Here is a 27309-nt window from a genome sequence, read left to right as displayed (position 1 = left end):
CAAAACTCTCACATGGTGATGTGCCTGAATCTTGCTGTCTGGCTGGATGAATCAAGTGCAACTGAAAGTCATTCAGATCTGCTTTTTAAAAAAAAAAACAGCTCTGATGCCAGAAGGCTTCCCTTTTATTTTCCGATGGTTGTCCTGTCTGCGTGCTGTTGTGTTAAAAGGTATTATTGTGATCCAAGACAGATAGTCCCATGAGCGGCTGGCCCACCCTGCCTTCAGTTCTAACTCACACACACACACACACACACACACACAGCTCTCCCCCACGCTGAACCGCAGAGACTCTTTGCTATCTGTGTGTGTGTGTGTTTTCTTTTTGTAATTGTACTCTGGCTTCTGCCGTGCGAGGACCACAGGGCAGGATCAGAGGCTGCACGCCGAGATGATAGTTCCACACACTTCCCGGTCACTCTTGCGATATAAACTCTTAGACATGCCAGGAATGTCACAGTCCTTTTCTCGCTGCTCACCTGGCTGCACAGGGAGGTGCGTGCTGTGCACATGGGGGCCTGTTCACCTCGGTAATCCCAAGTCCTCTTCGGCACAGAAACCTGCTGCAAGGCAGGAAGACAAGAGGCTAAACTAGATTTGACATGTGTATGGAGCATACCATGGCTTGACCCGAATAAAAAAACATAATCTAGCATGCACACTTGTCATCACTTCTCACTGGTGGTCCACCATAGATTACTTGTTGAGCGTCGCCCGTTGAATTTTCAGTCCAAAGTACGTGACAGTAACATATTTATGACCCTGAAATCATTTGGAAATCTTCTAAAGGGAGAAACTCAGAGCTTCTGAGGAACAAATCTCCCACTCTTCCTCCACATGTCATCCTCCTGCGCAGTAAGGAAGGAAGAGGTTGAGAGAGTGGATAGCCCGCGCTCTTTTCATGAACAGTATTGGAAATGGGGGAGAGGCGAAGAAGAAGAAGAAGAAGAGGAGCTTTCCAGGAGTACTTACCCACTCTCTTTTAAAGGAGACAGAGAGACAAACAGGCAGAGAGGGCTTTTCTATGCCGCCCTCTCCGCGAGGTGTGACTCGCTGTCAACACTGTGGTTCTGCTCGGGTGGCTGTGTAAGGCTCCGACAGGTCACGGACATGGCTATGATGAGGTGATTGTTAAGTATTACACACTGTCACAACACAGCACAATGTGCCGTCTTTAAGCCTTCCGGCCGACATTGGTGTTTTTTGAAAACACTGTAGCGACCTCACAATGCCTGTCTGTATGTTTTAAAAATGAATAGACTGAAGGGGGTGGTCTTGTAAAGCGGCTGTCAGTTTTTGATAGCGTGTGTGTGTGTGTGTGTGTGTGTGTGTGTGTGTGTGTGTGTGTGTGTGCGTGCGTGTGTGCGTGTGCTTACGAGAGCTTTTATGTGTGCATTGAATTGTTTTGAGTGTGTGAAGTGTTTCATTGTGTCTCTGGAGTGTGTGCACACACCTGTAACTGCCTGTGTTTCTACATGTATGCATGTGTGAACTTTAGTGTGTGTGTGTGTGTGTGTGTGTGTGTGCGTGCGCACGCTTTGCGGGACTGTGAATTGTTCATTGCGGTTCAGATGACTCCCCATGCTCCTCATTCCGAGCTGGAAATGTTAAAACACAGTACCTGATTCCAGGTTTTTACTGCCACAGAGAAGTGCTGAGTCTAAAACCAGCCTGAAACCACATATTACGCAGCCGCCGCACAACGCGTACCATCACCAGATTTTCACAGGCCGAGCTACCCAGGGCTTACATATTACTTGCTCCGTAAAATCCTCCCTCAGAACCAAATTTAGCCAACGCTTCTCACTCCGCGCCGTCAGTAGAAATGACTTGTTGCATGAATTATTTTAGGACAATGTCACACAACGACAGCAATTTCCAGGTGTGCTGCTCGTCATTTGGTCCTGGTTCTCTCCCAATTTAGCCCTGCCAGCGTGAGAGCAGAACTGGCCTCTGTCTTCTTATTCCTGACCCAGTTCTGTTTATCATAAAACTTTATGACCAATCTCAGGAGGGTGAGGGAGTGTGAGAGGGGAATGAATGAGTGAGAAGAGAGAGAGTGAGGAAAATGCCTGTTATGTCTTACTGGAGGAACAGTTTGGAATATCTCTTCTCCTTTCCCTCTCTCTTTCTCTCTCGTAATTCAGCTCTACTATAATGGCATAACAGGTCTATGTTGTGAAAGCATCTGCAGTGAACATCTTCAACGGATTTTCAAATATTAACAAAAAGAAAGTCAGAAGTTATTGGTAAAATTAGCACATGGAATCAATTTTCAACAACTGAAACTGATATCCAGTCTTGGAATCTTCTCTGTGGCCATCATTTCTCACATATTGATTCTCTCGTTCCAAAGGGAAAATAAAAATTAAGAATTTAAAAACAGTTATTTGGAGAGCGATTTGAATAGCTCTGAAACATTGCATCACTGTAGATGTCCAGCTGTTTGAATTTAATGGGACTTAAGTTACAGATTACATTTGTTTTCTCTCATATTAGAAGTAGCTGCACATTCAGTATTTTCACTATATTATAACAAGGACAGCCTTTATTTGTATCACCTTTGTGTTTTATTGCTTTACATATTTGACACTGCAGAGTGGAAAGTAACAGGAGAGGAAGGAGATGGCAGGTGTCGCAGTTTGTGAGTCACACTGAAACCTGTAATTAATTTATCGTGCAAAAGTTTGAATTGAGTCCTTTACAAATACAAAAAGCTCAGAAGGAGAATTTAGAAGAATTATACAATTAGTTATTATTGTTGATATGCAAAATTCTTTAACAGTATTCAGAGAAAAATGAATTAATGACAAAGAATCTTGGCTAAGCTAATTTGTAATCGTTAAGTCTTTTAACTGCCTGCGACCTGCTGTTTGTGTCCAACTTTAGCCTTTGACCGTCGCTGCCACAAGCTCCCCTGATATCCTCATTTGTTTGCTAATTCGCTCAGCTGAACAACGCAGCCTGAGCACTTCTTGCATAGATCCCTCCACGATCGGCATGTTTTGTCGTTAAGATAATTAGGGCAATTAGGGCTGGAAAACCCCTCCACTGCGCTCCTCACTCCACAGATTCAATTGAAAGGAAAATGGATTAAAAGTGTAATTAACAGCATCCAACGAGGCCCTGAAGAGCCTTTCATAAGACAGTGCACAGGGATATGAGCGTTAATCTCATTCGCTCTATTGATTCTCACTCAGTATTGAGTGGGATGAAGTGGCTGAGGGGCATATTAGCAAAACACAGACAGTCATTCACTGTGTTAATACACTGGCGGTGAAATCATGAAGGGACTGTAACTCACTGAGATAACTGCTTGAGATGTATTGGGTTTTGAAAAAGAGTTCATTGTAAAAAAAAAAAGATTTCAAATTGCACATGTAGAAACTTGGAACAACGTTGCAAATCCAACGCAGATCATTTAAACAAGATGCTACTTATTGAGGTCTTAGGGGACCAAAAAAAGGCCCGAAGGCCTAAAAAAAAGTCATTTTTAAGATGCAGAGTTTCCACCTGACGAAGTTTCTGCTTCTTCACGAGGTCACTTTACCACAGCTGACTCGATCTAGGATGAATATAGCCATGTTGGCTCCCTTACATGTTCATCCAATTTGCTGGAACCAGCTGCACATTGTGTGCTCGTTCTCTTTATTTCTATCTCAGTCACGAAATGGTTTTGTTTCGATGCCAAGTGATGGTGGCTGCCAAACGTGCTGTACATGTTGCATGACCCTGATAGCCGCAGGAAGGTTGCATCCCGTGTGGACATGCACTGTTGTTGTTGTTATGTGCTACTGCTGGGCAAGCGCAAGTACCCAATGTAATAAGTATTCTTCCTAAATTTGATGATACTTTGTGATTTATTTTTGCTGGAAATGATGAATAGTGGAAGTGCTTGGTTGAGGGTCTGCTGTATCTTCCTTCTTCCATAGCTTTTAGATGTTAATGCAGCTTGAGATTTAAAGGGTTTTATTGCACTAAGAGCAGCAGCACCCAGACTGAGACTTCCTTGTAGCAGGACAGCAACGTCACTGAATGGCATACCTGTCGAATGAGCTCTGTGTGAGCGAGGAGTCGGCCAACGGGGTGTGACCGGGGAAAATGTGACTGTGTTTACTCTGCTAATGACTAATCGCGTCAAGGTAATGAAGTAGTCCGATTATAGCCTTTGATCCTCTTGTGGTTGTAACCTTTGACAGACGGAGTGGGCGAAAGAGAGAGAGATAAGTAGCGTGAATGGATAAATGCACAAACGTAAGGAGAAATGATGCATAGATATAGATAGATGGAAAATAATTGATCAACATGTACAAGAGCTTACTTTCCCTGGCTACTGCTGCAGTCCGCGCAGAGCAGAGGAACGCTTTTGCATTAGTGGGATCTATGTTTATTTCCAAAGGAGAAATGTTTTGAATTTTTTTCACAAATAATTTCTTCTGTGGTTTTTTTTCTCTCCCGTACAAGTAAAAAACGGTCTTGATGCTGAGGCTGCTTGCTTTGTCAGTGTGAACTCAGACACCCTGGCTATCTTTTCTACAGAATAACCTGTTATTTTAAGCCGCTGTTAAGCTGCTGGCCATCTGTGTGTGTGTGTGTGTGTTTGTGTTTGTTGGTGTGTGTCCATTACATGCTAAGGAATCAAGCGCTGCCTCGTCTGTTCTTCAGTGGGTTGCTGCCTCTTTTTCTTTTTTGTTGTTTGTGTGAGTTTTCACTGTTTATCTGCGGCGGCCCTCAGGGAAGGGGTGGAGCTGTCGGGGGAATTCCCCTCATATTCGTAATCGCCCTCCTGTGCCTGCTCGTGTGTGCACTTACGCTACCCCAAAACACATCATCATGTGCAGCGAGCACAGAGAAATAGAGCTCCAAAAATGTTCGTTGATCCCTAAAAAGAGGGAGGTCAGAGGTCAGGCTTGCAAAGTGAATGTTTGCTTCTTGTTTGAAAGACTCACCTGGGTCTTCTGTCCTCCTCACTATGTGTTTCTTAATTGCCTAATTATATGTAAAACATGCTGAAATGATAGGCTACTAGTTGCTCTTTACCACGACCTTTACTCTTGATTTCATGGACGAAGTGGTTTGACAGTGTCCATTAATTTTTATGTTCCGAGGCCTCGGGTCCGCACCCTGGTAGCTTTCCAAAGAGCTCTCCTTGTTCTCGGTATCAGTCTCTCAGAGCGGAATCCCTGCAGACTCGCACGTCTGTTTGAACTGTTGCTTTATTGTTTCTAAATCACAATATTTGTGTGGCCTTACAAAGGTGACGGGCACAGGAAGGAGTGTGTCTGTTTGTGTATGCGTGCATGTATGAAGTTCCATCCACGTTCAAGCATGTGTGTGTTTATGGTGTAGACAGAGGTTAGAGTAGGGTATGTCAGGGATTAAAGCTTCTGTCCGGAACCCTCACAGTTCAGTTCCCTTTATTCTTTCTTAGAAACAATGGGGTTTGCAGCAACCAGACATCAAAAATGCCCCCAAAAAAGTTGGCAAACTAGTTCTCTCTGGAACGGTTAAACTGATTCAATTGAAAATATTTGAAAAAAAAATGCTGCAAAAATGAAAACAAGAGTATTTGTCTTTACATTGCATTCGGTGGTGGATGTGTAATTTGTCTCTCCTGGTCTGGATAACTGTAATGACTCTGGTTAAGCCCTGTAATGGGAGTCAGACGTGTAGTGCCTGCCACCCTCCCACTAACTTTCTTGGCTGCTTAGATTTTTTAATGCCTGACTTTAAATCATACTTTCATGCTACCACAAAGCTACATCGGTTACTGCGCCCCAATCACTCCTCAGTTATTGACATGCAAGACCTCGCTGCCTTGGTCAGACGTTGCCTTTTCACTCACTTGAGCTCCCCAAGTGACTCTCAGTCGAGGAACTTCCTGTGCTTCAGTGAGTCACAGTGGAGCCTGTAAAAGTATGGAATGGATGTCATACTTTGTATTATATCATGTTCCAGAAGTTAGAACAATGACACAAACAATTATAGCGCAGTCGACAGAATACATCCTGATCCTTTATTGTGACCAAGATATTTATCATGACTCTCTGCGGAGCCAGTGTGGCTTTAGTCTCCTCGCAGTGCTCGCCAGGAATTCTGCTCATAAGCGGTGTACCTGTGACCCGTGCCTTCCCAGAAGCTCCCCCTCCCCCCTGCCTTTCTAATAAATCCCCCCATCATCATTGTCACGTCGACACGACAGAGGAAGGTAATATGTTAGACCTCCAAAGCGTGCCAAAAATAACGCCATGTTGGATTGTTTCACAGAGAAAGGCTATTGTGTGTCCATGGGAAGCACCACAGTCCCAGGGTCTCTCAGCTGTTTCTTTAAAATGACTGACCCTCTTTGAATACACAGTTTCACAATTAATCAGTATGTACCTTAGCTGTAATGTAAACAGCACCTTTAGTATTTTTTTATAGAAATGCTGAAGCTTTTAAAATAAGTGGCTTTTGGTGGAAATGTGCTTCTTAAATGAGCACCTAGAAGTGGTGTTCGTTCATTTATCTTGCTGTTTGGAAGTTCCATCCATCACTGAAATACTCAATTAGCAGAATGAATTTGTTTATTTGCTTACTACAGGCATTTCTGTAGGATCCAGTTTTTGTGTGAGTGTATACTGAGACAGTATATATATATATATTCTACTGTATGGTTTGTGCTTCCTCTTTTTCATGAAGACGTCTGACATGATTATTACAAGCTCATGAGAGTGTATATTTCCATTCATATTTATCCTGTGTGTGTTTGTGTGTGTGTGTGTGTATGTGGTGGTGGTACATATATGATAAGCATTGTGAAGCAGATTCACCGATGTGTGTGTGTGTGTGTGTGTGTGTGCATGTTTATATAGTACCAGGAGCTACTCCAAGTGACCTCTGCTGGTTTAAAATAAATGTGTTGATCTGTGCTGTTTGTTTTACTAATTAAACTGTGATATAAGAGCACCATTTAAATCATAATCTCTTTGTGTGTGTGTGTGTTGCAGATCTTCTACAAAGTCACCAGTGAGATCTTCCCCGGTGAGGAGCTGCTACTTTTCATGAAGGCTGAAGAGTATTCATGTGACATCATGGCTCCTGATATTCATGGTCTGTACCGCACAAAAAAAACCCATTTCTGTCCATTGCGAAAACCTGACCAACACATACACCTCACTTAAATGCATAATATGCTAATCCTCCTCTCTCCCATCCCTGCAGAGGAGAGGCAGTACCGCTGTGAGGACTGTGACCAGCACTTTGAGTCCCGTAACCAGCTGCTGGACCACCAGAAGCAGCCGTGTGGGATGCCCCCCTCCTCCTTCCTTAACCCAGGTGTGACTTTTTATTCTTAAATAGGTGGGCTATTTTCACACCATTGTCAACACTGGATACTGGAGAGTGACAAGACGGATGTGTAGCTGAACTGGGAGAATATGACACTAATGATGTAAGGGGCTCTGTTTCCCTCCCGAGCCTCTGACAATGAGCTCATACAACAATGACACAGGAAAAAAGAGTCTACCAACTGGCATAAATTGTGTTTTATTTAGAACGTTGTTTTCATCTGAGACCACTGACACAAAATGACGACAGTTAATGCACTGAAGAACATATTTGTCCTACATTACTTGTCCAAAACTTTAGACTTCAAACTGTATGTTGTGATGTAGTAACAAGAGATTCAGTGCAACTTCTATCATACTGGACCACAGACTAACTGACCAGGGCCTGCGACAATAAAATCATGATATTTCCCCCTTATGATCTATGTAATGGAATGACATAGACTGCAAACATACCCCACACGTAGTTTACATTTTAAGTTAACTTGCAGTTTTGAAATACTTCTGATATACAAATTGTAGTTAAACCCACAAACATAATATTTATTTTTAACTGTATTCTTGCGTTCCTTTATCTTGTCTGATAGGAGGGGACAGTGACCTGCAGGCCCAGGAACCTCAAGATTTGCGACCCCTCCTCATGTCCCACGGTCTACAGGAGTGTAAGGAGTGTGACCAGGTCTTCCCCGATGTCCAGAGGTAAGTCAATAGCTGACACACTCAAAACACATACATCTATTTAGGGAGATTTTTTGTCTGATTGTCATCTCCATCAATACACATGGAGAACTGGAGCGGTCAGACAGCCATATGATACAAGACAAATTTCTAAATCCTCATTTTTGTTTGTGCTTCCTGCAGTATGGAGGCCCACACTCTGTCCCACTCGGAGGAGAGGGAATATAAGTGTGACCAGTGTCCCAAGGCCTTTAACTGGAAATCCAACCTTATCCGACATCAGATGTCGCACGACAGTGGCAAGCACTATGAATGTGAAAACTGCTCAAAGGTAGAGTGATGACTTTTGGAGGGGGAAGTACCTCTTTTTTTTTTTTTAATTGGAGATTTTTATCGCTCTCCTATTTAAAGAAGAAGATAGTAACTCCCCCGTGTGTCTGTGCGGTTCCTTTCCCCAGCAGGTGTTCACAGACCCCAGTAACCTACAGAGGCACATCCGCTCACAGCACGTCGGGGCGCGGGCCCACGCCTGCGCTGACTGCGGCAAGACGTTCGCAACGTCTTCAGGCCTCAAGCAGCATAAGCACATCCACAGCAGTGTCAAGCCCTTCATGTGTAAGTCACTAAGACCCTACCTATGTAAGTCTCCTCAGTACGTTATAATAATCATCATAATAATGATAACAATATGCTTGTGACTTGCCTTCAATAGAAAACAATGAGATGTAATTGCAAAAATACCTTTTTGTCCTTCCTCAGCTTCTTCTCAAGAGTCAATCGTTGTTCATGTTCTACAGGGATTACACATGGGGTTATATAGTAGCTGTGTTTAGAGTGGCAGTACCATTTCTTTTAAGACAAGAGTCATTTCTATCTGCGTCAGCACTCTCACGCAGTGCTGATATGGTGATAACAGCATTTAAACTAGCATGTCATTTGACTCAATCCCTCTTGGTCTAACCTTGTCGCGGCCTCTCACAGTGACCCACCTGACGTTGACGCTACAGCTAACGCTGCTTTCTCTCTCACACACACACACACACACACACACACACACACACACACACACACACACACACACTTTTTGTCCCCACTCCTCAGTAAACGCTAACTCCTGCAAGACTAAAACACATTTTGACCTTTCACATTTTCGCCACCTCACTACGCAGATCTGATACCCATCCCCTAAAGCATTATGACCTTCACCCTTTGCCCCGTCTCTCTTTCCCTGCCCCTTCACAAATCAACCCCTCTTTCTCCTCCTCAAACAAACACACATTAACACACTCACACATATGTATATGGGCCGGAATCACTGCATCTCCACTGCAGACCTCTGACTCCCCACTCTTCTCCTCTCTCCCTCCGCCACATGCACCATTCCTCACAAATAGCAACCACATGTAAAGCCCTCTTCCCTGTGCTCTGTCTGAATAGGAGTCCATTTGCTGTAATCAGCAGAAAATATGCAGGTTTAAAAACAACTAATGGCTGTGTAAAAAAGGCAGAGCAGCCTCAAACATGACGTCTGCCTGGGAGAGACCATGAGTGCATCCAATGTGTTTGTTTGTGCGTGTTCTCTTGTAGGGCATGTACGTGTTTTGGACAGTGTTGTACTGTATCGTAATTCTGTTTGTATGTAAGCGCACCCAATGTGTCAAGGATGTGTGTGTGTGTGTGTGTGTGTGTGTGTGTGTGTGTGTGTGTGTGTGTGTGTGTGTGTGTGTGTGTGTGTGTGTGTGTGTGTGTGTGTGTGTGTGTGTGTGTGTGTGTGTGTGTCTCAGAGCTTCTGTATGCAAGTAAAGAACTCAGGCCTGCAGGGTTATTCCTTTACGATACTTAGCTAGCCACCGCTCTTCTCTCAGGAATGTTTTTATAATATTTAGTTTCAGTTTATTAAGAGCTGATGAATACGCGTGTGTCATGCGCGTGTGTTGTTAGTCTGTAAATGTCACAACTACATGATTTATGGTGCAGGGCTTTTTCCTGTCGTTTTCGCAGGTCATGTGGCTATACTCAAGATTTAATAACTACTTATTTGCTATTATAAATTATGAATTAATTTTGTCGACGCTACGGTATTTTGTTTAGCACATCATGTATAGCTCACATTTGAAGTAGACATACTACCTACCTCACTGGAAACGTCTACAGCCCGAGCTCAAACAGATTAATTGTAATTAATTGAAAAGTATTCAGATAGTTTCCAAAGTTCTTCATCTGTGTTGCAAGACACATGGACAGCTTCCCGAGAGGAAACAACATCTGCAATATCAAAGGAATCATGCACTCTTCATTTTGTTTCCCCAGATGTTTTCAAAACTACCTTTCTACCCTGATTGTATCCGCCACAGCCAAGCCACAAATACACTTAATTTCAACTTAGTTTCCTGGGTCTATTCATTAAAACAGACTTTTTTTTAGAACATTACATACACTCTTGGCTCGAGGATTCCCATTTGGCGTTCCTCTGTGGTGTTTATTTAAATCGGTTTCCACAATACTTGTTCCCGCTCTTCCTCTCCATCTCCTTAATTTGCCTCTTGTGCACCTTGTGGCTGGAGGGCATCCAAAGTATGCAGAAGTGTAATCACAGTGTGCGCCGAACCACTTCCTTATCCCCTGTTTTGAAGATCTCGTAACAATGTGAGCAAAATCAATCATCCTGAGCTGCCTCTAACTGCTTGTCGGATGATCAAAGTTTTATCCAAACGTTCGCTGTAGTGGAGCTGATTTGCTAAATATCCTGAGGTGGGGGCCAACAAAGAGGAACATCTTCCCCCTCTCATAAACTGCATTCTTGACTTTTATTAGAATAGCGAGAGAAAAGAGCATGGGAAAACAATAAGTACTTGGCTACTATTCCCTTTGTAAATTTGAACAAATAATCCATTGGTAATAGATAATGTTGACAGACTAATAATGGCGATAGATAATGTCAGACAGTGAGGTTTTTTCTCAGGGCCGGGTGTTGCCACTGTATGTCATCCAGGGTCAGACAGAAGGACAGCCAGGCATACAGGGGTTGACTGTGGGAAGGTCACTTAGCGCTGGACGACAGGGACCCAGCTAACGGGACTAGGTGAGGGGGCTGAGAGGGGTGACAGAGAGGCCCGGAGGGGGAAGAGGGAAGAGGGGCAGTAGAGGACGTGAGACCTGTCCCTGGGAACCGGACTGCAGGATAGGATTCATTCAACTCTGCTTCCTTCACAAACTTAAAATAGAGCCATTGTACTGCATGCGGCTGAGAATGTGTGTGTGTGTGTGTATGTGTGCATGTGTGTGTGTGTGTGTGTGTGTATCTCTATGTCTGTGCTGTGTGAATATTTTGTGAATGTGCCTGCACGTCGGTGTGTCTGTGTGTGCGTCTTTGTCTGTGTGATTGTTTACGGACTCCCTGGGAGCGTCCCTGGGAAGACAATGGGGCTGGAGATGCCTGGGAATTTGGTTTGATGTGCAGGTGATGAGTGGCAGCAACTGACTCACACCGTCAACCAAACATATTCCCTTACAATGCCAGGATCTGGACACACCTCTCCTCCTTATTTTGCTGGAAACTGTTGTCAGAGTAATAATGGGAATATGAGCAAATCACTCATGTTGTACTTCCTCTGCCTTATAGCCTCAGCCAGCCTGAAGCTTGTTAAATAGAGATGTCATATCATGTGATGTTATTTTGTGTGTGTATGTGGGAGGGGGGGGGGTTCGGTGTGTACTGATACTTGTTCTTTATCTGTCTCTGTGTCCCTGCAGGCGAGGTATGCCACAAGTCCTACACCCAGTTCTCTAACCTGTGCCGCCATAAACGCATGCATGCAGACTGCCGCACACAGATCAAGTGCAAGGATTGTGGGCAGATGTTCAGCACCACATCCTCCCTCAACAAGCACCGGCGCTTCTGTGAGGGGAAAAATCATTTCACAGCAGGGGGATTGTTTGCCCAGGGTATGCCACTCCCCGGTGCCCCTGGCTTGGACAAATCAGCTCTGGTGATGGGCCACAGCGCTGCTGGGCTGGCTGATTACTTTGGGGCCAGTCGCCACCATGGCGGGCTTACCTTCCCTGCTGCTCCAGGATTTCCCTTTAGCTTCCCTGGCCTCTTCCCCTCTGGACTCTACCACCGGCCCCCGCTCATCCCTGCCTCCTCTCCTATCAGACAACCAACCCATGCACCTCTCACTGGGCCTGGTGCAGAGCTGAGTAAGAGTCCACTGATGCCACCAAGCCCTGGGCTTCAGGAGTCCCGAGAGCTCCTCAAGGCCCTACGTAAAGATAGTGGTGCACCTGGCAACCAGATGCCAGGTGCAGAGCTCCACACCCAGAGCTCCTCGTCCTCCACAAAGCAGCGGAACAAGCAGAGTGACCAGTCCGAGAGCAGCGACCTGGACGATGTAAGCACGCCCAGCGGAAGTGATCTGGAGAGCACATCGGGCTCAGAGTTGGAGAGTGACATGGACAGTGAGAGGGAAAGGGGGGCTGCTCGAGAAAATGGCAAAGGCCCCAAGAGGAAGGCAAGTGAAGGAGCCCCCCAGAGCCCCAGCCTGACAGACAGCAGTGCTGCTAAAGACTTTCCAGGCCCATCCCTCATCCCATCCTCGCTGGACGAGCACACAGCCGTAACAGGGGCTGTCAATGACTCTATTAAGGCCATTGCCTCCATTGCTGAGAAGTACTTTGGCTCCACAGGGCTGGTTGGCATGCAGGACAAGAAGGTCGGGGCTCTGCCCTACCCCTCCATGTTCCCACTGCCTTTCTTCCCAGCTTTCTCTCCTCCAGTTTACCCTTTTCCAGAAAGAGACCTCAGACCTCCAGGCCTGAAAGGCGAGCCACAGTCTCCAGCAGATGACTGCAAGAAGGCACAGGGCAAATCTTCAACCCAGTCACCATTTGACCTCACTACTAAGCGGAAGATGGAGAAGTCTGCCACATTTGCCCCCTCTAAACCAGGCACCTCCCACTCCACTGGGCAGGATCAGCCGCTAGACCTGAGCCTGGGGGCTAGGGGCCGTGGAGGCAATGCAAGAGAGGAGGAGTCCAAGAACAACCTGGGCTTTGAGGAGGAGAAAGCAGTGGTGGAAATCCCAAAAGCTGACACCTCTTTACAGCATGCCAGGCCGACCCCTTTCTTCATGGACCCCATCTACAGGTATTGTTAGTCCCGGTAGTGTACTTCACCAGAATTAAAGTCACTAGCCTACTTGGACTGATGTTACACATTGTATTATGCAAACGTCTTTTCATACTGCCAAAACTGTTTTGGTGTAATTTACTGTCATCTAATTGTTAACTGTAATTTTGTAATACTGAATGTAAGTGTACAAATATGTTCTGCTGTACATGCGTTAAGAGAAATCTATTATTAGCAGGGTTGAGAAGAGGAGAATGAGCGATCCGTTTGAGACTCTGAAAGACAAGTACATGCGGCCAGCTCCAGGCTTCCTCTTCCATCCACAGGTAGGTTCTGAGTGCGGCGTCAGAGGGAACTGGGGCAACTTTGGGGTACTGAGAAGGAATTTAATAACATGGCACACACCTTTTCTGGGCTAAATCACACATTCTCTCCAGTCCACCGATATACACTTTTACCTATGCACTTTTATTTACACTGTTACTCTTTATTTGATTTTAGAGTTAATCCTAGATGCCTTGATTGACCCCGGATTAATTAAATAGACAACAACAGCCCGAATCTGTCCATGAAGCTCTTTGTCAGTTTCAATTCAAGATAGTTGTGATGTCATGTAACCGTGGCAACTTCACTGTTTACAAGTTCAATGTTTTGTTCCCATATCTACAGATGTGACAGCAGCGTGCCGTTTAAACAGTTAAGATATTATTATGACTCGCTCTATAAGGAACTCTAATTCAGAATGATCGTCCCAAGCTGACCGAGGGGGATTAATAAGGCTCCAGCCTAATCCAAACTACTGCCTGTTAAGCCCGTTGTTGGCTATCTGAAACAGATGTGGCAGAGAGAAAGGGCACACTCTGACACTGTCTTACCATAACATGTCTTTGACTACAATATAAAAAATGATATGCTCTTAAAGCAATGATTTCTGCCCCTGGGTTTTCTGTGCCAGTATTTCCAATGCCAGACTCCAAATATGTGTGTGTGTGTGTGTGTGTGTGTGTGTGTGTGTGTGTGTGTGTGTGCGTGTGCATGCGGGTGTACATGTTCGTGTGTCTATGACATGTTGCATTGACGTTCATTTGTTCAATCTGCCCCCGCGGGTGAGAACGGTCCGTCGGAAAGTGAAAACACCACTTTCTCAGGCATATGATTTCTTTTTTTTTTTTTCTTTTCTGGCTGTTTCAGGTCTGGTTTTTACAGGCTGTTTCATTTGTCTGATTTATGTCCCCTGTCCAGAGTGCTGCATGGGCCCAGCCTGCAGCAGCCACATGGCCGTCCCACACGCCTTAATGAGGTGTCCTATCAGTAGAAACACTAACAGAGTGCTTAGGCCATCTTTATGACTTTATGATGTCTGGACACACAAATCAATCCCAGAAACACTAGACCGGGTAGGTCTAACCCAGACCAGGCAAGGGGCCCTTCTGTATACTTCTGAGGGGGTTTGTTTTCAGTCACCTGACTCACTCTTGAGCTACATATAAAAAAGAAAAGAGGTTGCAAAGCGGAGGGGACTGGAACTTTTTTTTTCAACCTTTTGTGATTCAGCTTTTTATTTCCTGGCAGGACATTTTACTGCTGAGCAATAATGGCTTAGATTACATACTGGCAGTGTATTTGTAGCCTGCTATAATGAGCTTATTGAGCACCAGGAAGTGTTGGGAACTATTAGCGTCTCCTATAATTTCAGCGCCATAACTCTGCAGATAGGCAACTCGTTGCTCTTTCAAAGTTAATCACATTTGGACCCATCATTCCCTCTGTACCCATATGTGTCCAATCTAACGCTGTTGATTCATACGCCACTTCCTGGTTCTGACTGCTTTCTCTTTTCCTTCTGTTCCGCCCCTCAGTTTCGTTTGCCAGATCAGAGAACTTGGGTAAGTTCCTCTTTAACCTACAGTACTGCCATGTGTCTGTACTTCTACCAAACAGAACCCATCCTCTATAATTAATGCATGGGCTGCATAACAGTTTACAACTGACATCACCCAGCATTCGCATGGCTTTAGCCCATCACCATCACGCACTGACTGGACTTGTGTCTGATTCTGACCATAGAGCTACTTTATTGTATAAATAAATTGAATCGGAATGTTAATAATGGTCATCATATCATATTATTTTGTAATAATTCGCCTTGAGTATTTGAGTCTTGCTGTTTGATTTGTTGTAGACGTATGCCCTCTCTGATTCACATGAAAGGGTTTGAGCGGGGATTTCCAGCCGAGCTACACCCTGTCCATCCAACAGCTCCGAATATACAGAATGTGTGCTTATTTGGAGAAAGAAGCAGGGCTTTGCAAATGGGCATTGGGGGATGAGTGAGATGGGGGTGTTGGGGGGGGGGGGGGGGGGGGGGGGTGTTGAGCGGGGCTGCTTTACATCAGCGCGAGGGTAACAGTCTCTTTGGGACACTGGCGGGGGGACTGGGGGGTTAGTCCCTCCCTCCAAACATCTGGTTCCCGATAAAGATCAACAATTGAGAATGCATCTCACTAATTAAGGCCCTCACAGCATCACTGACATCTGAAGATAGCCAATCAACTGCTGGTCCCACAGCGACGCTACAGCAACAAGCAAGTTCACAGACACATACACACTGACTGCCCGGGGGGGACGGAGAAGGGGGTTTTGGGAGATGTGTGTGTGTGTGCGGGGGTCTCTTATAGAAAGGAGTAGGGGGGTTATAAAACCTTTGAAATGTTGCTTTACAGCAAAATGTGGAGCCGTTTATCCTCTTGTACTTTAAGTCGAACATTTGCACACACACAGCATTGTCAAACAGTGGCCTAATGAACCTGGCTCACCATCCATAAAAATGGCTCAATGGCCGAGGGTTTTTCTCAGCGTAATCTGTGGCAGACTGATGGTTACCAGTTTCAATCATTAATACATTTAATCCATTGGATTGGACGTGTGAATCATTTACTGCTCGACTGCGAACAATTTGACTGGTTTAGAGAATCTGCCAAAGAACTTAAACATAAAAGATTTCAAAATAGATAATTGTGTCTATTTTCACCAACATGGGCCATGCAACAATGACTTCACCTGTAAAATATTAACACTAAATAAATCATTATCAATTGTATATCATGTACCAAGCTCAATGGTTCATAACTTAGGTTATGCAAGATATTTTTTTCACAAAAACAAAGCTGCATTCCAATGACAATTTTATTCCGTTACATACACCAAGACACATACGAGTATGTATTTTATAACTAGCACTATGCCTTTAATTTAGAAGATTTGGAGACAAAGGTTGAGCAAAGGAGTGAGATTAAACTCTTAATAGAGTGAAGCAGCATGAGAGGTTGGAGTTGTGATCAGAATCTCCCAGTAGATGGAGCTACGATGGAGTATTTTCAGTTCTAAAAAGTGTCTTATCGGACAGGCTCGATACTGCTGACAGCTTTAGGGGCCTTAATGTTCCCAAGAGTTATGGGTTCTCGTTGAGCAAGGCAGACAAACTGAACATTCACTCCAGTGGCTGAAAAGAGCCTGATGAAATACACAGTGCACATTCAAAAGAAATATGAAAGCATTTCACCTCCCTCTTCCCCACAACCCATTGCCTATCTTTCAATCCATCGCTCTCCCTCTTTCTCTCCTTCTCTCTCTCTCTCGCTCTGTTCTCTCCCTTGCCTTTGATTCATGGCATGCAGCATTGGCATATTCATAATCAAACGGACCTGACACTCCACATCCTCCCTCAGTGGGAACGTCGACGGCTGCGGCAGGAACTTTACACTCGGCCGTCACTCCTAATCAGCCGCTCCCAACACCAGGCTCCACCGTCATCCATCAGCCCTTCTCTCTCCGGGCACTGTTCGCTCTTTCTTGCTTGCTTTCTTTCTTTCCTTCTCTCCTCTTCCTTCCCACTCTTATCATCTATCGTCTAGTCCTTCATCATGCTCCTTCTCCGATTCTCTTCCTCTGTTTCTTTCCCCTTCGGTCTGCTCCATCTTGGCGTGAAGCCTGAGAGTGACAGGGGGTGAAAGCCGGAGATGAAATGTCAGAGTCGGAGCAGGGCTCTGGTGGACGACCCGAATCACCATTGATTTGCTGCCTTATTGAAATAAGAATAAGAAACAGGCTGAAAATTCAATACACGCAAAATAATGCAAATTTGGGTGGCCCCTTTAAAAAAAGGGGAGAAAAAAACCCTCCTGTGTGTGAGATGGGCTGACAGGCCCTGCGGCCTATTGGGACCCCCGCCCCTCCCCTCCCCTCTCCTCTCCTCCTCCCTCTGGTCCTCCCTTCACTCCCCCTCCAGCCCCCACTCCTCCTCCATCCCGCCCCTCTCAGCACAGCGATATCATTATTACCCGTGTCTGGCCCTTGATCAGTAATGTCAACATCTTTCATATTGACGAATGTGCTGTCTGCCCGCATTGTGCACAGAATAGTTTACAGCCCAGCAGTGGACATGAATCACTCCTCTGCCACACACACACACACACACGGACACACACACACGGACATGTATCTGACAACACACATACACACTAAGCACGTACAATCACACTCACATACAATGCACACGACATTCTACACACTCTCACAAATACAAATGTATTACAAATACATTCTTCTCTCTCACACATACATATATTTTCTCTTTCACAGACATGGATGGCTATTAATCAACTCCGGCCACCGTGCAGGACGTAGTTTCTTGTTCATAAACACACGCACACAGACCAACTGATAAGTGCACATATCTCCTCGGAGAGTACCTGATGAAAGTAAATGTTCAGCTTCATTAGTAGATTGGCTGCAGTCCTTAATCCTATGTGTGTCTGTGTGTTTATATACAGCATGTACTGTGCATACATGTGTGTTTTTAAATGAACAAGAGCTGGCTGAATTTAACATTCAAAGTTTAACGCCTGCTCGCCACTTACCATGAATGGGAGCATACTGTTTTTTGTTTAACTACAAAGTTATGAATCAGTATCAAATGTACTTGTCATGTGCACAAACCAGGGATTTGACCTTGCGATTCATGAATCATTGATGAACGTCATAATAAGAATTCGCCCAACACCTGTTTCACTTAATTACACCTGGGGCAATGCCTGTAAACAACGCTCGTCAATCAAACACGATACGATCAAATTAGTCTAGAAAATATTTATTATATATTCAGTAAGACACATTTAACAGTAGACGAGAATCAATCAAATATTTTCATATTGTTTTGCTTAATATTAGTACATCAACAGCAAATGTAGAAATGTATGGTTGCTGTAATCGTTCAGTGTTTAGGACATGTGCCCCAACCGGTACAGTATATTTGTCTGAACTATTCATTGCTTTTTGCTTTTTCCATTTCGTTAAGATTTTTTTTGTGACATGATAATGACAACTGATGCAGCTTTCATACTGATAAAAGTTCAGTTTCTTTGCTTTGCATGTTAGACTTGCGATGCTAAATGAACATTAAGTATGAACATTAAGTATGTTTTTTAAACACAACGCTAACCCCTCATTCTGTTTTTCTCCTCTTCTTTGTGTCCTCAGATGTCGGCCATCGAGAACATGGCAGAGAAGCTGGAGACGTTTGGCTCCTTGAAGCCAGAGTCTGGTGACCTGCTGCGCTCCGTCCCCTCCATGTTTGACTTTAGAGCCCCACCCTCTGCACTTCCAGAGACGCTGCTGCGCAAGGGCAAGGAGCGCTACACATGCAGGTAACTGATGTTCCATGTATTATTTAAATGTTTGAACTGTCATGGTGGTCATAAATTAACAATCATCTATGGAAAGTAGTTTTGCCATTGGCATTGGAGTCTTTTTTTTTTTTTGCGACAGTAGAGTTACAGTAACAGTTCCTATTTCTTTGATTTTTTTACATTAGAATAATGTATATTTTTAGATTACTGGTTTAATGTAATTAAAACATACTTAAAAATGTGTCTTACTCATTAATAGATATTGTGGGAAGATATTCCCACGCTCTGCCAACCTGACCCGCCACCTCAGGACCCATACAGGAGAGCAACCATATAAGTAAGACTATTTCTACAAATCTAAAGAGCCACGTTCGAACCCATGTACTGTCTTTTGGAGTCTTTGTGTGTGTGTATTGTTGAAGAAGTGTGTGGGTGTTTAGTTTTGGTTTGAGTTGTGTAAGGAAGAAACAACAACATGTCAGCTGAATATCAGCCTCCTCTCTTGCCTTCTACCAACATCAATCCATCTGTCCTCCTCACTTCCAAGAATATACTCCTTACAAAACTATGTCGGGAAAATTCTAGATTTGCACAATATCACATTATATCCTCAGTGAATAACTGGGCTGTTTTTCTATCCTCACAAATAGGAGTGAGAGCAGCAAACACGCGTTCACGCAGCGCATTCTCAGGCAGACAGAGAGATGCAGCTCTTTTGTAAACCGTGCAGTGGATGTTTTCCCAGGGAACTCTTGTCTACAGTTAGAACAGAGATTATGTGTGTTTTCTTATGGCCTAAAAGCCTGGAATGATTATCCTGCTGCTAAATAATTTGCCTGATGAAAAATGGTGTCCGTCGCCAGGGTGACAGGAAGAGAAGAAGAGGGGGGGAGCAAGGAAGTTTGGTGAAAAATTGGAGCACGGGCAGATGTCCAGGCCCGGCAGCTGTGGTCATTCCGCTTATGCGTATGAGACTCTTAACTGCAAGCCCAATGGCTACTTGCCGCAGGCTTTCTTGCCAACTAAAAGTGTTATCGCAAGATTAAGTTTGTTACTTTTTTTTTCTTGAATCATAGTCTAGTTGGCAAATAAGAAAACGGTTACAAAAATCTCCCTGCCTTCCGTCCCTTTCCAGGTGCTGCCGAGGTAGAAGTAACAATGCAGCAGCAGTGCACATGTAAAAATGAATCTTGCACATTTACAACATTTGGATAATGAGTAAGCCCTGGCTAGCACTGCTCTGCTTTGTAGTTACTAAGGTAGTGGAATGTTGGCGCAAAGCTTGGAGGAGGCCTGCTGACCACAGGGGAGAGAGAAAGACAGACGCAGGCCTCTACTGCCCCAGTCTGATAGCCTGCACTCAACACGCTGGCATGCCATTAAAGATCACCGCTGTTTATTGTAATTTTTTGTGGAGATAACCGGGGGGTTCCTGAGGGACAGCCAATCGAGCGAGCTAATTCCACCAGAAGAAAAGATGTAATCTTCTCGTATAATTTTGCATGAAGAAACTTGGCAAGAGGCTCTAATTTTGCAGGGCTAGAACCAAATCTGTTGCGTGCTTATTTTGTGAGGGAAGAATGCAATTTTATTGCACTGGCTGGAGATAAGAGGCAGAGCTGTTCCACCTTAAACAAGCTCCTCCATCATGTCTTGGACTGTGGGACTGCTGGGACTGTATGCATGTGTGTATGTGTGTATGCGTGTGTCCCACATTATGTATCCTATTATGTTTCACACAGAACAAACCGTGGGTTCGTGTTTCATTATGCAGCACAGTTCTGAATAGCAGCTTGTGTATTTATTTTTTATTTTTTTGTCATTTCATAATTGTTTTAAGTGAAAGGCCTCCACTTTTCCCACAGGTGTAAATACTGCGACCGCTCCTTCAGCATCTCCTCCAACCTGCAACGTCACATTCGCAACATCCACAACAAGGAAAAGCCCTTCAAGTGCCACTTGTGTGATCGTTGCTTCGGTCAGCAGACCAACCTTGACCGCCACCTCAAGAAGCACGAGAATGGTAACCTGTCAGGTGAGAAGTCTTTAACATACATTTCTGGTTTTGAAGAGATAGTGAATTTATCTGAGTTTTCACAGCTGATTCAAGCCTTTGTTTTCCTCTTTCCATATATTAGAGAAAATGAGAGCCGCTTTGCTGATTTGTGACATAGCAATGCTTCGCATGATAAATCCTTCTGCTGATTATTTTAAAACATAATTTACTCAAGATTAGAAACAATTTTAGAAGCTGGAATTAGATGAATCTTTCATCTGCCTCTGCAACAGCACAAATCCTCTTTGAATGAGATGCTTTCATCAGCAGCACAGCTTACGGGTTCAATAGGTTGCATCACTCTGAATCTGAATCAGCAGAACAAACAGTGACACCTTGCCAGCAGCTGAGAGCAACAGGCTCAGATTTTTCCACTTAACCAGACATGATTACGTGGAAATCAGTTATCGACCAAGCATTCCTTTTTGCAGCATCAAACAATGTATCCCACAACATAGAGGAAATAGAAAAAAGCTGTGGTTAAAATATTTAAATATTTGTTGCTTGAACCTCAAAGACAAGGCCATCTTTAAAAATTCATTTTATGTGGCCAAGCATTGCCAAAACTCAAATAATTTAATTTAAGATTGTAGTCAAGATCTCAGTGTTTTCTAAGATACCAAATATATGACAGATAATTCCATGTAAATGTGTACAAGATGAAGCACAGTCAAATCTTTTCCTATGATGTAATACGTAAAAATTGGATTTGAATATTTCACTCACTGTAATTTCATTGAAGTGTTGGAACCAGCAGACACAGAGTAAGAGTGACATGTTTGAAGCTACCTATGGGAACTTTGGGGGAAACAAACAAACAAGAGTTATAAACACACACAATTACATTTTACGCACAGCCATCATTTGGAATTTGTTTGAGATGCCATGGAGCAACTTCTTTTCAATATGGACTATATTGAAATATATATTGAGGTTTTTTTTTCTTTCTTTCTTTCTTTCTGCAGGCACAGCGATGTCGTCCCCACAGTCTGAACTGGACAGTGGCAGTGCCATATTGGAGGACAAAGAAGACTCGTATTTCAATGAAATAAGAAATTTCATCAGCAACACAGGCCAGAACCAGGCATCACCGGACCCCTCAGAGGAAGGGTAAGCACAGTTGTCACCCTGCTTGTTTTTTTCTTGATCCCGTCTCCAGCTACAGCGCTAAACAAAATGTTTACAGACATCCAGGCTTCTCACCCACCACATCTCAGCAGCAGGGGAAAAAAGGCCCTGGCCCTCATTACTGCATGTTGAACTCTTGCATTAATTGTGACTACATTAAAACTGTTGAACTTAAAAGGACTCTCCGGGCTAGAATAACGGGATAATCTGCTATCAGCCCATTTTAGACTTGAATTTTCAAACCACCCAGCCAGCTCTCATTAATCATGACATCATGCTCAGAGGTCTGGAGTAGAGAGCAATCATCTATGATGACATTTAAGATAATGCCAGCTTTTGGGAACATGCAGGAGCTCCTTATATCCGCTGCCTTTCGGCCACACGTCCGAAAATATATCTGTGCATGCAACTACGTCTATGCATTATGCAAATAAATTCTTGGAGCTGTGATCAGGTCGGATAGCAGTTGAGAGGTCTGCTCAGGTCTCTGAGTTTGTTTTCACGTGCCTCACGTTGGTGTGATCACAGGGCAGATTGCGAGTCTGGATAGAGATCTCGCAGACTGCTGTATGATTGTGCAGAAGGGCCTGTGAGAGCAGGACCGGGGCGGTGGAGCGTCAGAGGGAAGGGGAGAGAAGCAGGAGGGGGAGTGCAGCAGTTAGCCCGCCACATCTGGAACCAACATGTCTGCCTACAGGAAGAGGGTAGAGGGGGTGGGGTCAAAGGGTCGGCCCGTGTTTCCTTTCAAAGTGCTGTGCTCCTGACTACTTCTGATAGATACTTTATCCCCAGCAAATTACCACGTTTGAAAGCGTAATTAGCGAATCTGTTTTCTTAATCACAGAGCTCGAGCTCTCTCTTTTGGAGCTAGTCCCTCCTCTCAGCCCTGCAAGCTCGACACGGCACGAATACCACCTTGTCGGCCTCAAACTCTCCATCCCGGCGGGAGATCTGTCGAAAAACACAATATTATCAGCTGCTGATAAAAGAGGAAAGACGATGTAGATACTGTATGTGCTGAAATGTAATCTGCAATAATTCCCTCTCTACCCTTCCTATGATGCCCAAATGCATCGCTTTACAAATCCAGTCCAGGTATCCTGTTTATAAGCATCATATAATTATGTGGAGATGTGCTTGATGTGTTTTGTTTCCTATCTATCTGCTTCACCGCGTCCAGTTCTCCGTTTGTCTCTGAATCCTTTGTGCGAGAAATGGCATTTTTGGGAGCTGACGAAAGACGTCCCAGAGTGTAATTAGTGAATCAGTCTAAATGTGGTTCCAGATGATTTACCAAATGGTGGTTTCCTGTGGCGCTGAGACGGAGGGACAGATTAAGACTCAGGGAGTTTGGATAGCTCGCCCTCTCTCCCTCTACGGGGATAGAGGAATGGGCCGGTAGGCAACGCTCTCATAACTCTCCCACCAAATGGGGCTGTCAGCTAAATATTTTGCCTATTAGATGAATACGAGATAGTAGAGAAAATAAACAAGGAGAGAGGCAAAGCACTCCAGTTAAGTGCTGCAACGATCAACCCAGTGCTGCTGTGCCCAAAGGGGCTCCAGAGGCTCGATGACAAACGGGATTCCGGCCCTCTCGAACCCAGCTGCCTTGTCCTGCCTGAGACCCAACTCTCTCTGTTCTTTATCCCATATGCTGTTTTTGTATATATAAAGGAAGGACTCTCACAAGAATGTGTAGAAAACCAAAAACAAAGGACAAAAGCCAGCACCCAGTTACTGTATTTAGCCTGTGTATAGACCTCGGAGTATTTAATTACCACAGGAATTCTCAATTTCTTAATTACCTTCATAAAAGGAGTGTATTTATGAAACATACAGCTAATAAAGAAGATTTATTTGTCATTTTTTTTTTTTTTACAATGTACTACTCTATCAAGCTGTATTGATCTAATCAATGTTCCTGGTCTGCAGGTTAAATTGCGGTCCATTTGAAGAAGAGAAGCCGCTGATGGCCAGCCATGGGTCACGTGACCTGGAGGACGAGGAAGCAGAGGAGCTTGGTGCTGATGAAGAAGAGGGGGAGGAGCCTAGCAACACCCCTGTGAAACAGGAAGACGAGGTGCTTCCTAGTAGCCTCGGTGATGACATCGTACAAGACGAAATGGACTTCAGTGGACCCAACGACTTAAACCTCAACTGCAAAACCTCTCCTCGGAGGTAAATTCTAAACAACTAAAGCTACATTTTGCATTGTATAAATCATGATGAGTTGCTTGACAGCAGGTTTCTGCTTCACCACCAGGTATAAGGAGGAGCAGAGTGGCTACTCAGCCTTAGATCATATTCGTCACTTTTCGGACATGCGCAAGCTGGAGGAGAGCGAGCTGAGTGAAGGAGATGAGGACGATGGATCATTTGGCTCCCCCTCACTGACTGATGAGGTCAAACAGCCACTCTTTAGGAAATCTAAGTCTCAGGTAAAAGAAACATTGACAATCAGGGTTCAGCGTTAATGTTTTTTTCACTTGCCCAGACGGGCAAATGGGACAGAAATCTGATTGCAAACAGTACATTTTTACTTACCCCAATACAAATAGTTTCATTTTTTAGTGCTTATCAAATAACAATAAAGATTAAAGTTAATTGTCTTTGAAAAACAACCCTGTTTTATTCGCCTCGCACTCAAACCTGCGCATAATGCACAATGCACAGTTGGAGATTTGCCTACATCCTTTAATGCCACCCAACTAAACTCCTGTTTCCAAAATGCTCGCTTGTGTTTCAACTCATAAACTTTGTTTTTACCTGCCGCCATTTGCCCGATCGGTATGAGCAACCCTACAACTGAGATGATTGGAAATGGCTCACCCTTAAAAAACAATGTGTTTAATTTATTTTACCGCGCAAGTGAGTTGCTAACTTGCCCGATGTTGTATTTTACTGTTCCTGGGCGATCGGGAAATCCTTACTGTTAAGCCGTGACATTTCACATGCATGCATGTTTATCGACATATTTACATTTAAGCATGGTAGCTAAACGTAATCTGTCTCCCTCTCCCCCAGGCGTACGCCATGATGCTGTCTCTGGCTGAAAAGGACTCTCTCCACCCAGCCTCCCACACCCCCGCCACCATGTGGCACAGTCTGGCACGGGCTGCTGCTGAATCTAGTGCCATCCAGTCCCTCAGCCACGTATGATGACACCCCATTTGCGCTTTCCTTTCACCTTTCAACCCCCAAACCTGACCTATGGCACTGGGAGCCCATTGCAGGGGCTATTTGCGGTGGCCCCTGATCGTCCACAGAGTGACTGCTGAGCAGAACCACGGCCCATCTGACTGCTGAGCGGAGCGCCTTACACACAAAGCAGGGTCACTGTCCATGCAGAACCCAGCAAAGCCCCAAAAACCTCCCAAGAGATTGAGAGAAAAATGTCCCTCTTAGACCTTAAAATTTAGATATCCCATGAACACCAACCAGGATGAGCGAGGGTGATTGTGGTGAAAATAATAATAAGTAATAATAGCTGTATTTATTCTGCTGAATTTCTATGTTTTGCACAGCAAAGGCAGCTGGTGGACATGGAAGATAGATGTGCTGATATCATTGCTAAACTGCATTTATTCCCCAGCACATAGAAGAAAAGGAGAACATTTTAAGCTGAGAGGGTGAGTGTGGTTGTGTCTCTAAGACAGCCAGTTTCAGCCTAGTATGTTTCATTGTGCGTAAAGCCCTGGCTCATCTGACAGAAGTATCTTTAAAATATATTACAAGAATTCCCTTTAACCCCCCTAGAGAACCACAGGTGTTTCTCATAAATACATGTACTTGATGATAAAAATGAAGGGTGGGGTTAGCAACCTCAGTTCAAATGAAAACCGCTCCATGTAAGGACAGTGCTAACAGTGCTTTAATATCACTGAAGTCATTGAAGAACAAAATTTAAAAAAAAGTAATTGTTAAACTGAAATCAGGCCAGTTTCCCATCTGCGTTTTCATAGCTGCGTGTGTCTGCACAATCATAGCACTGTACAGTGTCTACCAACTGTTCTCCACTGCACTCCATCCTGCCCGCCTGCGCTATCTGTGAAAGGATATAAATAGATTGTCTTTTTAGTGGAAGAGAAGAAAACACAATTTTTTTTTTTTACTGAAATAAGTAGCCAGTGCTGAAGTTAATTGTTGTTCTGTAAAGGGCATATGTCTTTTTCCAAACCCTTGAATCCATTCTAGTCAGCCAACAATACCACTAAATAGCCTGAATGCTAGTCGTTAGCTACTCCATGCTCGTGTGTCTTTCATTTTTAGACAATCATGATTTTGTTTTCATTTTTTTTGTTGGTGTTGTTGTTGTTATTTGCTGTTGTATGTTGAGAATTGTATTTATTTCTTGGCAAACTGTAGTTTGTTTACTGAATAGCACTGCTCTTAGCCCAGGTGAAGGGGAGATTCCTCACCGGGCCTATCCCAGAGTTCAATGGGGTTTGTAGATTACATTTGAGTGCCGGATAGTATTAAACATACAATTCACTCCTTATTCTTCTAATGGAACCGGTCGATGAGTAGATATTACTTAGGTTTTTTTTTTTCTATGACAATTTAATGATTGAATTGTAAAAAATGAAAAACATTATAAAGAATGAGTAATAAAAAAAGCCAGGTATAATTTCTCCATAAACGCATGATTGGTCTGGTAAGATCTGTATCTGACATTTTCTACGGTTGTCTGCAAGCTTGTGTGACGTTCGGTTCATGTTAATCCCTTGTGCCAAACTTATGATAAATAACAGATTACTTTCATTTATTCTCCCGTTTTGAGGGACCAGATTTGTTTGGTTTGTTTATGTCGTTGTTTTGTTTATAATCGATTTTAAAAAGTAATCAGCAAGTTGAGGTACTTTGTTTTAATGCTTTCTACAATGTAACTGTTATGCATTTCAATTCAATACTGTGGGAGGAACAACTAAGAAAATAAAGGACTACAATGTGGATTGACTGGTCTTCCCTTCTCTCTTTATTTCTACTTTACATTTTACATCTCACCCTTTGTCTCCCATCTCTCCGTCACACCTCCCCACGTACAGTCCTTCTGGCTGCCCATCAGTTTGGCCCATACAGAGATTTATACCAAGAGACATGAGTCAGAAAACCACCTGGCGCTTTCTTCTGGCGCTCCCATGGCCTCCAAGAGTGAGGGAGAGCCTGAACTCTGGTCCTCTTTTTTTCTGCTCCGGGCTTTGGCTCGCCTAGAGCGAGGGGCAGGAGAGAAAAGGCTGGAGAGGGCTTGAATGTGGTAGTGGGAGCGGAGGCAGGAATGTGTCTTCTTTATTTGTGTCCGTT

The 27309-nt window shown here is 44.1% G+C and overlaps 1 protein-coding gene across 1 annotated transcript in view; it reads left to right on the top strand.

Moving 5' to 3' along the window:
* mecom (MDS1 and EVI1 complex locus) overlaps positions 1 to 25167 on the top strand; it is a gene marked incomplete at both ends in the record, with an annotated part of 127450 nt that extends 102283 nt beyond the window's left edge. The window contains 15 exons of the mRNA XM_079165846.1: positions 6990 to 7092; positions 7204 to 7317; positions 7916 to 8027; positions 8190 to 8337; positions 8465 to 8645; positions 11760 to 13152; positions 13373 to 13460; positions 14994 to 15020; positions 18673 to 18839; positions 19081 to 19158; positions 20687 to 20856; positions 21843 to 21987; positions 23941 to 24186; positions 24272 to 24446; positions 25033 to 25167. Of these exons, the coding sequence (XP_079021972.1) occupies positions 6990 to 7092; positions 7204 to 7317; positions 7916 to 8027; positions 8190 to 8337; positions 8465 to 8645; positions 11760 to 13152; positions 13373 to 13460; positions 14994 to 15020; positions 18673 to 18839; positions 19081 to 19158; positions 20687 to 20856; positions 21843 to 21987; positions 23941 to 24186; positions 24272 to 24446; positions 25033 to 25167 (3282 nt within the window). The remainder of the gene's footprint in view (positions 1 to 6989; positions 7093 to 7203; positions 7318 to 7915; positions 8028 to 8189; positions 8338 to 8464; positions 8646 to 11759; positions 13153 to 13372; positions 13461 to 14993; positions 15021 to 18672; positions 18840 to 19080; positions 19159 to 20686; positions 20857 to 21842; positions 21988 to 23940; positions 24187 to 24271; positions 24447 to 25032) is intronic.
* Between the last annotated feature and the right edge of the window lie 2142 nt (positions 25168 to 27309).

This window comes from Pholis gunnellus, assembly GCF_910591455.1.
Source record: "Pholis gunnellus genome assembly, chromosome: 9".
Lineage (NCBI taxonomy): Eukaryota > Metazoa > Chordata > Actinopteri > Perciformes > Pholidae > Pholis > Pholis gunnellus.
This window is presented reverse-complemented; position numbering and strand designations above follow the sequence as displayed.